Source organism: Bufo gargarizans, chromosome 8 (genome assembly GCF_014858855.1).
Source record: "Bufo gargarizans isolate SCDJY-AF-19 chromosome 8, ASM1485885v1, whole genome shotgun sequence".
NCBI classification, from domain to species: Eukaryota; Metazoa; Chordata; class Amphibia; order Anura; family Bufonidae; genus Bufo; species Bufo gargarizans.
This window is the reverse complement of record NC_058087.1, coordinates 184,027,654-184,037,328: the sequence shown is the minus strand read 5'-3', so window position 1 is coordinate 184,037,328 and position 9,675 is coordinate 184,027,654. Positions and strand designations below refer to the sequence as shown.

The window sequence follows — 9,675 nt, the reverse complement described above, 5'->3', positions numbered from 1 at the left end:
ACAAAATATTGACAGTTTGTGCCAAATTTTGCCATTTTCTATTAGAGGTGTCTTCCATTTTTTTTGTCAGCGGTTTAGACATTAATGGCGGTGTGTTGAGGGCACATCAAATCTACAGTTATACAAGCTATACACTGACTACTTTACATTGTCTCAGTGTCATATCTTCAGTGTTTTCCCATGAAAAGATATAATAAAATATTCACAAAAATGTCAGGGGTGTACTCACTTTGGAGATACTGTATGAGTGATTCTCAAGCATGTATTCCACCTCTTTTTCCTATAGCGTGCAAGCATGACTGCAACGGCTTTATTGAAGAGTGGTAAGAATCATGGAAATGAGCCATTGCCGACTCTATATAGAATATGCCTAATCTTGTCCGCAATTGCGGACAACAATAGGACATGTTCTATTTTTATCGTGAGCGGAATTGCAGACCCGGAAGTGCCGGTCCGCAGTTCCGTGTCCGGGCAGCACATCGTACGACCCCATAGAAATGAATAGGTCCGCAATTCAGTTCTGCAAAATGTGTTAGGAGTTATGTCCTAATGTGTGGATGACCCCCTTTAAAGTATGAGAAAATAAATATGTATTTACAGAAATACAAATGAGAGAAGACAGTTTACTGATGTTTAATCTCATGGAATATGCATCCATGTTGTGACCATTACAAATCTACACTTCAGGACGGCAGCAGCACAATCTAAACAGATTGAAAATAAGCGCTGCAGAGGCAGTAGTGCAGTACAGTGATTTCAAAGGATAGGCCTCGTCTATAAGCTGCGATGTCATCATCTTAGATTAGGGAATCCTCAGTGCAGCTGACAAGTGCCATGGCCACAACCACCATTTGTGTCAGACGCTTTCTTTATAATGGTACAGATCGTTCATTGGGTGCACAGTTGCTTCATTTAATATTTTAGGGACACTGAAGCAAAACAGAAAAAAATTTAATATAAAATAATAGCATTGGGGGGGGGGGGGGGGGAATGATTATCCTGCAAATGCATTGTTGGCTCATTTCTAAATCTTGAGACACTGTCCATGTGACTATGTGCCCAGGACACAGTGAAATCACATTTCCTATTAATAGCCACATTTCCTGAGACTTATCCAGTGTACGTATCCATTTCCTAAGCAGATCAGAGCTCACGTATAAATCCAGCCCATCTTCCTCCATTATAATCATTTACAGGTCAGGCAGGCCGGGTATAGGAAAAGCGCTTGAGAACTGCTCCACCTCCTCCTTCAGGGAAGAAATCTTCTCTCTGTGCTTGCCGTCTGATGCCAGTTTGTCCCTAAACTCCTTCAGGGTCGCCTTGGGGTTCATGTCGTTCTGGATCTCTAGAGTGAGCAAGATGCCTGGAAAAATAGAGATCAGTCACAAAATGACCGCCTAAGATTAGATGTCATCCGGCTGCTCCTTGTCTTTAGGCGGATATCACCCGAGCGACATGTGACAGCACGTCACAGCAATATAATGCATTGTGTTCCGGCTCGACCTCGGATCTACCTTGTTTTACTGACATAATGCTGTTAGCACAATTCATTAGATCCGAGATCGGGCAGGGACACACAGCATTATAATGCTGTAAGGTCCTGTCGCATGAGCAGTGTTCAGCCTAGGAAATACCCAACACACAGAGCACATTTTACAGACTGAACATGCTCGTGTGACATTAGCCTTAGGGCTCGTTCACACAAACGTATTTTGCATTCTGCATACGAAACCATTCATTTCAACGAGTCCGCAAAAGATGTGGGGCTGTATGCATCCGTTGTTCCGTTCCGTAGCCCGTTTTGCGGACAAGAATAGGCATTTTTATAAAGGGCCTCCTGTTCCATAAATTGGGGAAGGCACACGGGCGGCATCCGTTTTTTGCTGATCTGCAATTTGTGGACCACAAAAAATGCCACGGTCGTGTGAACGAGCCCTTATTGGAATATTTGCAGTTTGGAGTTGATGTAACACACGAATGCTAGCTGGAAATCAAATGACTCTGCTCCATGGACCTGCGGCTGCTTCTGCATGTGTGACATATAGTCTTCTACCAGCCAATCAATGAGCTCAGCAGTGACCGTGACTGTTTGTGGCATCCCGCTGATCTTTTATAAATGTCAGAAAACCTTTTAATGAGCCAGGCAGAACCACAGCCTATTCCCTGCAGGACACCCAGCAAGAACAGATCCGTCAACAGCAGCATGTGGACAGATTCCGGTAATTAAGTATCAATTACTAATGAAAGGAATAAGAAGAAAAAAAGAAGAGCAAAGATCACCGACATAATGTGACTGAATTACAACCCACCTTGGTGAATGAAGTGCGCAACTTTTTTAAAGTCGTCTTCTTTGAATCCTCGAGAAGTCAAGGCGGGGGATCCCAGTCGAAGGCCGCTGGGACGAAGGGCGCTCTTGTCACCTGCCAGGGGCGCAGATAGAAAATAATGTCATTTATCAGTGACATGGTGCAGAGTGGCGTCATCAGATTGTCAAATGGATTTCACAGCCTGACTGGCATTCATCACTAACAGAATGTTGTTCCATGTGAATCCACTAGATACAGATTTTCCGCCTGTACCCTTTACGTCAGGCCTGGGCACTCACCTGGGCAAGTGTTCTTGTTGCAAGCAATGGCGCAGGCTTCGAGGACCTTCTCTGCTCTTCCTCCATCTGTCTTCTTGTTCCTCAGGTCGACCAGGATGAGATGATTATCAGAACCCCCTGTGAAGAGATGAGGCACAAGTTTCAGTAAAGCCAATCATATTTTGCTTCCATAATATTATAATTCAGAAGGTTCCTCACCAGTGACGATGTGATAACCAAGTTCTTCCAGCTCACTTGCCAATGCCCGGCAATTGGCGACGACCTGTGTCTGGTACAACTTAAACTCTGGGCTCATTGCTTGTTTCAGGGCCACAGCAATACCTGTAATAAGTCACGATATGGAATGTAAACATTTGCTGATCCAGTGGATTTCTCATAAGGATGAGTTGAAGGAAAACCCTTTAAATAAGTATGGGCAGTACCTGCAATAGCGTGGTTATGGGGTCCACCTTGTAAGCCAGGAAATACTGCTTGATTAATCAGACTCTCGTATTTGTACAGGATATCCTTCCCCGTCTTTGGATCCACGCTGCAGACTCCTGAACAAGAGATTGTGTCAGTACGACTACCATGAATTCAACCCTCTCTCACCCCGAGGTGGACAACTCACCCTTCCGGTAAAAGATCATGCCAGCACGGCAGCCGCGCAGGGTCTTGTGGGTTGTGGTGGTCACGATGTCACAGTGTTCAAAAGGAGAAGGCACGACACCCGCTGCCACCAGGCCACTAATGTGTGCCATGTCTGCCATGAGAACAGCATTGTTTTCATCAGCAATTGTCCTCATCCGAGCATAGTCCAGATTCCGGGAGTAGCAGCTGACACCTTAGAGAAAAAATAAAATAGCTATTTTCACCCCCCTAAATATTATACCAGCAACACATTAGAAAGAGGTCAAATAAATAGATGAAGGCAGTCCTCACCGGCAATGATCAGTTTGGGATGAAACAAGCGGGCGTTTTCTTCCAGTCTGTCGTAGTCTATATAACCAGTGTCTGGATTCACCTGCACAGAAGTGTAAAATCCATAAACCAAACAGCACACTGACCCCACAGGATAAATTCACCTGCCAAAATATTCAGTGCTGCTGGAGGGGCACGATCCTTCCACTATAGGTATCCTATCCTGTTTATCCCCTAATATCATGACACTGCCCCTGTCACGTGAAGATCTGTCCTCACTAACATAATGATTACGTGGTCACTGTTTCTCGCAAGGTCAACACACTCCTCACCTGCTGCTAGTGTTATTGTCATGATCTGACTGGATAATAGAGGAAACATGATGTGAAGGGACTGCCAATGGTGTGAAGGGACTGCTAACGGTGTGAAGGGACTGGCTGTAATGACCGCACTTACCTTGTAAGGCATGGATTCAAAAAAGATGGATGTGGCAGAGATTTTTTTCTTGTCGGTCATGAAGCCATGGGTAAGGTGCCCCCCATCAGGCAGGTCCAGCCCCATAATTCTCCCATGTGGCTCCACCAAAGCAGTGTAAACAGCAAAATTTGCAGGGGAACCTGGAATCAGAAATTAAAGGGAACGCACTGGTGAAATCCACAGCAAACAGCCCATTACATGTCCACTTACTCTAAAAGGGAATTGTCCGATCCCCACTGCAATTTTAGTTATGGCCCCAAACAAAGAAAGGCACTTACTTATTTATCAGTGCTGAAGATGCCGTCCCTGCTGGACCGGAAGTGTAACCTCTGGTCTGTCGTCATGTGCACCGCTGCAGCTCATTACTGGCCTCTGCAGTCATGTGCTGCTCAGGGACATGTGAACGCTGAGGTCAGTAAATGGCTGCAGCAGTGCACATGACAATAGATGGGTGGTCACACTTCTGGTCCCCAGGCGACTGATAGCAGCAGGAATGGGACACCTGCCTTTCTGTGTTTAGGTAGAGCAGATTCGGGGGCCATAATTACAACTGCAGTGAGGGAGCGGTCGGACTACCCCTTTAAATTAACATCATCAAAGACAAAAAGGACTGCAAAATTATTACATTGTGGCCTCTCACCTGAATACGGCTGCACATTCACCCCCCATTTCTGGCGGTCCAACCTGTACGTCTCCAAAGCTCTCTTCTGACACAGCAGTTCCAACTCATCTACGTGCTCTGTGCCGCCATAGTACCTGTCAGGTTACATACAGGAGATGACAACCAAGAACCTATCCCTGGTCTCCTACAGATAGTAGGTAGATGTATTGGAGTAACACATGACTACATGATCAGACTACACAGGGTTAATTTGTCTGTAACCATAGAGACATACTATCCTGTATGAGAGCGGCATACACAAAAGGGTTGGAGATTTTTAGGACTATAACCAGTTCACTTTTTATTTTAAATACACTGGAGCAACAGAAAATGGTTGCAAAAGTGTTCATGCCCTGTAAGTAACTCATCCTTAACAACAGCCAATATGAGCAGGCTCCAGCCAGGGTCTATGAGATTGCCCAATGGTTTCCCAAGTAATGTTAAAGGGGAACCATATCTTAATTAAAGGGGTTCTCCAGTATTAGAAAAACATAGCTGCCCCCCCCCCCCCCCAAACAGTGCCACACCTTGTGTCTAGTATTCCGACCCAGCTTCACTGAAACAAATATGCTGTCATACCACACACATCCTGCAGACAGGTGTGGCACTGTTTTTGGAAGAAAACAGCCATGTTTTCCTAATTCTGGACAACCCCTCTAAATGTCAAGAATGTGCTAGTAACAATAATCTGCTCCATTAGGTCTCATGCACACAGCCGTTGCCCGGCGGGTCTGCAATATGCAGGCACCGGCCCGCTGCAACCCGCTCCAAATTGTGGTTCCCCAATGCCCGGAACGACCGTGTGCATGAGGCCTTATATACAGCCGGCTCGACTGTCGCTGCCAGTACGGCTTTTTGTTATAACTGCAAAAAACACGATCTGCGAAATCAGGGGTTGTGCCAAGTTTATAAATTACATCCTATCCACAGTGTAGGAGATAACTAGACCCCCACCAATCCCGAGAACGGGGACCCTGTTCCCTATTCTGATGTTTAGCATGGGCTCTGCCACTCCGTTCATTCTCTGAGGCGCCACCGGAGCCTAACTGTGAAGATACCGGAGGCAATAACGGGAGAACGGAGTGGCGCCCAGGTATAACTAAGTGCAGGGGGGTCCCTGGGCGCCGCTCTACATGCCTGTATAGTTATTTTAGAAGTTTTATTCTAGTGAAAGGTCCTCTTTAAAGACCTGGTCAATATCATAACTGACACTATGTGAAAGCTGGAGGCACAGAACGGGCCTGCCCATTATGTTGCAATGCCCCAGAGTCGCCCTCCCACCTTTGGCCTGGGTAACCCTCGGAATACTTGTTGTTCAGACATGAACCGAGAGCCTGCAGCACGGCACAGCTGGCAAAGTTCTCAGAGGCGATGAGCTCCAGTCCGTAGCGCTGGCGATGCTTCTCCTTGCGGATAATTTCGTACACCTTTTACAGACAAAATGTAAATAATTGTGATTATTCGACGTAAGAAATGCATCCTTTAGTGCAGCACCTAATAGTCCGGAAATGCTGACAACCCCCTCTAGCAAGGACACATATAGTCCCATCAGACCTCAGGCACTGGAATGGAGCGGTGCTGCAGATCCCTATACAGCTGGGTGGCCGGAGCGCTGCTCTGCAGGAAAAGAGTGTAGGGGAGACATCTGTAAACCAACGCAGCGGCCCCTGCATTCTGAGGATGGGTAGAGGTCCCAGAGGTCGGACCCCCGTGATCATATATTGATATCATATCTAGAGATAAGGTAGGACTATCCCTTTAAGAAAGGTTAACTCTACCATAGAAATCTCCAGTATGAATGCGACATGACCTAATGCAGATTTGTGACATTCACGCTGGGTTCACACCTGAGCGTTCTGAAAGGAGTGCTCTGTATGCGCGATTGTACCGGCGTTTGCAATCGTGCATACAGAGACAAGCGAACGCCCATTGTCGTGCGTTCCCGAAAGTCTATGTACGGGAACGGGCGACGAGACGCCCCAAAGAAGCTCATGTACTTCTTGGGGTGTCGGGCGTTTTACAGCGCGATCGTACGCGCTGTAAAACGCCCAGGTGAGAACCATTCCCATAGGGAAGCATTGGTTTCTCCTTGTTGAGCGTTTTACAGCGCGTAGGAACGCGCTGTAAAACGCTCAGGTGTGAACCCAGCCTCAGGGTTCATGGAAAGCTGGGTGACAACCGTAGGGTCACCATAATGGATTCCATTAGCCATCATCACCCAGCCTCTGATGTAGGAAAGCAAGAAAACCTGGACGACTCAGGGACTTGGATTTATATATTCTTAAAGGGGTTGTCTGCTTTTTTTTTTTTTTTTAATAATGATAACCTATCCTGAGCAAGAAAAAAAAATAAATGTGGACATTCCCTTTAAGTCTGGTAAAAGCGAAAGTCTTACCTCCGGATCATTCGTTTCCAGAGGCTCCAGTACCATCTGGTTATGACGTGTCCATGGATCATGGTGCCCGCCGTTAATGACAGGGGAGTCGGCCATTTTTCCGCCTCAGATATTTCACTCCTTAAATAAATAAATAAATTGTATTTCAAATTATTATTTTTTCCCCTAGATCGCTGCTTGCTGTCAATGAATAGGAACGTTCTTTCTTACACCTACCTGAGGTACAGTGGTATCTGGTCTCCTCTAAAACAAGATACTGCTTCAATACAACGGTGCAGTTAATCTGCGCCGATACATTGTAGCAAACACGGGAAACATACAATTGAATACAACTGTCACAAAAACTCAGCTGCGAGAAGCTTGTGCAGGGTTTTTTCTGCCAGGCTCTTACTAATTGACAGCAAGCGGCGGTCTCGTTCAGTGTCAGAGGCATAGACTGAAGTCTGCTTTCCTTTTAGAGTACTGGTGGCCCCTGCACCCCTAAAACTGCTCCATAGGCACCCAAGCAAAACCAAACAAGCTGCACGGACTGGGTGGCACCATCGAGGGGCACCTTGGCACCGTCCTTTGCACCCGCTGCCGCTCACTGACAGAGAAACTTCAGGAGTAAAACAACTCGAAAAACAGACTTATAAATTTCCCTGTAATAACCTGCGCAGGCGCCGCCCTTACTGAGGAGGGTACTAACCTAGAGGTATGTCTCCTCAGGGCAAAACGGTGCTCGCCCGCAGCCCAGAGCCAATCACAGAGGCGAAAATAAGTTTTACATATTAACTTTTCAAGGGCGGGAGAACGCTGGGAGCGAAATAGTCTCCATGCAGACGTGTCAAAGGTCTCTGCGCAGGAGGGTTAACACCGTGCATGCCAGCTGAATTATCTAGGTCTGGTTCTTTTCTGCTGTTATATCTGCTCCTGGGAAAGCTGGGTCATAACCAATATGGCTGCAGCTTCCAAAGGGACTGCACAGAGAGAAAAGCTGGGAGACTGTAGGAGCAGCAACTTACCCAGCTTTTCCATCATCCTGACAGAAGAGGACGACTCCATAACGTCATGTTTATGTAGTCACAGAAGAGCAGCGCCCCTGACAACTGAATCCTCAGACAGTGCCCTCCATCTGACAACACGAGTCCCAGGACAGAGTCATCCCCACTGACAACAGGTGTCCCAGGGCATAGATGGCCCCCCTGACGTGTCCCAGGACAGATGTATCTACCCCTGGGAGAAGGGTACCTGACATCCCAGGACAGAGGCGGTCCCCCTGACAACGAGTCCCAGGACAGAGTCATCCCCCCTGACAACAGGTGTCCCTCCTGACGTGTCCCAGGACAGAGGCGTCTACCCCTGACAACGAGTCCCCGGACAGGCAGAGGCGGTCCCCCATGACAACGAGTCCCCGGACAGGCAGAGGCGGTCCCCCCTGACAACGAGTCCCCGGACAGGCAGAGGCGGTCCCCCATGACAACGAGTCCCCGGACAGGCAGAGGCGGTCCCCCTGACAACGAGTCCCCGGACAGGCAGAGGCGGTCCCCCCTGACAACGAGTCCCAGGACAGGCAGAGGCGGTCCCCCCTGACAACGAGTCCCAGGACAGAGTCATCCCCCCTGACAACAGGTGTCCCTCCTGACGTGTCCCAGGACAGAGGCGTCTACCCCTGACAACGAGTCCCCGGACAGGCAGAGGCGGTCCCCCATGACAACGAGTCCCCGGACAGGCAGAGGCGGTCCCCCATGACAACGAGTCCCCGGACAGGCAGAGGCGGTCCCCCATGACAACGAGTCCCCGGACAGGCAGAGGCGGTCCCCCATGACAACGAGTCCCCGGACAGGCAGAGGCGGTCCCCCCTGACAACGAGTCCCCGGACAGGCAGAGGCGGTCCCCCCTGACAATGAGTCCACGGACAGAGGCATCTCCACCTCTGACAACTCAAAGACCAAAGTAGCTGCTCCAACAGGTGTCCTAGGACAAAGGTAGGACGTTGTCCCCGGTTCAGTGATGACCCTGGAATTACTGTCTGACTATAGAGAACAGGACCCCAGCTCTCACTGCACTGCTTCTACACGAGCCCCCAAAACACGTGCGCCCCACATTATATTACGACGCAACTAGACTGCCGTGCCCAGAACGCCTCTGTCTGCCCCCACCTTACCTCACTGTCTCCGCCGCTGCCCCCCACCTTACCTCACTGACTCCGCCGCTGCCCCGGCTCACACACCGGCCGCACTGCCTGCTCTCCCACACTGTAGAACCCGGCACAAAGCCGACCAATCACAGCCAGGCACTGATTATTCGCAGTCTGATCACACGGCCACTGACCAATCACTGGCGAGCCTTGCTTTACGCCAGCCAATGAGAGAGCGCCATATTTCCCGCGGGAGGACGCACTTGGTGACAAGTTCTGACACAGGAAAGATGCACAAAGGAAGAAGAGTCTGAGGAGCGCGTGTCCCGTCATGGAGTAGAGACCGGGGCAGACACCTCTATATACACAGCACATACATGTACAGCATATACATATCACCAGCACATACATGTACAGCATATACATGGGGGGTACTATCTCTCCTTGGGGAGAGAGTGCAGGCATGAGGAGATTTATAATCACACAAGCTCTTCTGGGAAGAAGGGATGCAAATGAGC

General features: G+C 48.7%; 1 protein-coding gene across 6 annotated transcripts; it reads right to left on the bottom strand.

The window, feature by feature from the left end:
- Positions 1–617: 617 nt before the first annotated feature.
- Positions 618–9,300, bottom strand: LOC122945176 (serine hydroxymethyltransferase, cytosolic-like). 6 transcript variants are annotated; one of them, XM_044304108.1, is made up of 12 exons: positions 9,217–9,300; positions 7,039–7,158; positions 5,925–6,070; positions 4,623–4,738; positions 3,962–4,122; positions 3,527–3,608; positions 3,216–3,428; positions 3,028–3,144; positions 2,804–2,926; positions 2,606–2,722; positions 2,310–2,420; positions 618–1,363 (listed from the first exon to the last, which is right to left on the bottom strand). In XM_044304108.1, the coding sequence occupies exons 2-12, from the start codon at positions 7,132–7,134 to the stop codon at positions 1,191–1,193; spliced, it is 1,455 nt and encodes a 484-aa protein (XP_044160043.1). In that variant the 5' UTR covers positions 7,135–7,158; positions 9,217–9,300; the 3' UTR covers positions 618–1,190. The 6 variants fall into 6 exon arrangements, with proteins under 6 accessions (XP_044160043.1, XP_044160045.1, XP_044160048.1 ...); XM_044304110.1 differs by lacking the exon at positions 9,217–9,300 and adding an exon at positions 9,185–9,207; XM_044304113.1 differs by lacking the exon at positions 9,217–9,300 and adding an exon at positions 8,043–8,061.
- Between the last annotated feature and the right edge of the window lie 375 nt (positions 9,301–9,675).

Coding starts and splice junctions, on each gene's coding strand:
- LOC122945176 (XM_044304108.1), bottom strand. CDS start 7,134: ATGGCCGACTCCCCTGTCATTAACGGCGGGCACCATGATCCATGGACA. Junction 6,071..7,038: donor TGGAAACGAATGATCCGGAG/GTAAGACTTTCG, acceptor TGTCTGTAAAAG/GTGTACGAAATTATCCGCAA. Junction 4,739..5,924: donor GAGGGTTACCCAGGCCAAAG/GTGGGAGGGCGA, acceptor GTAACCTGACAG/GTACTATGGCGGCACAGAGC.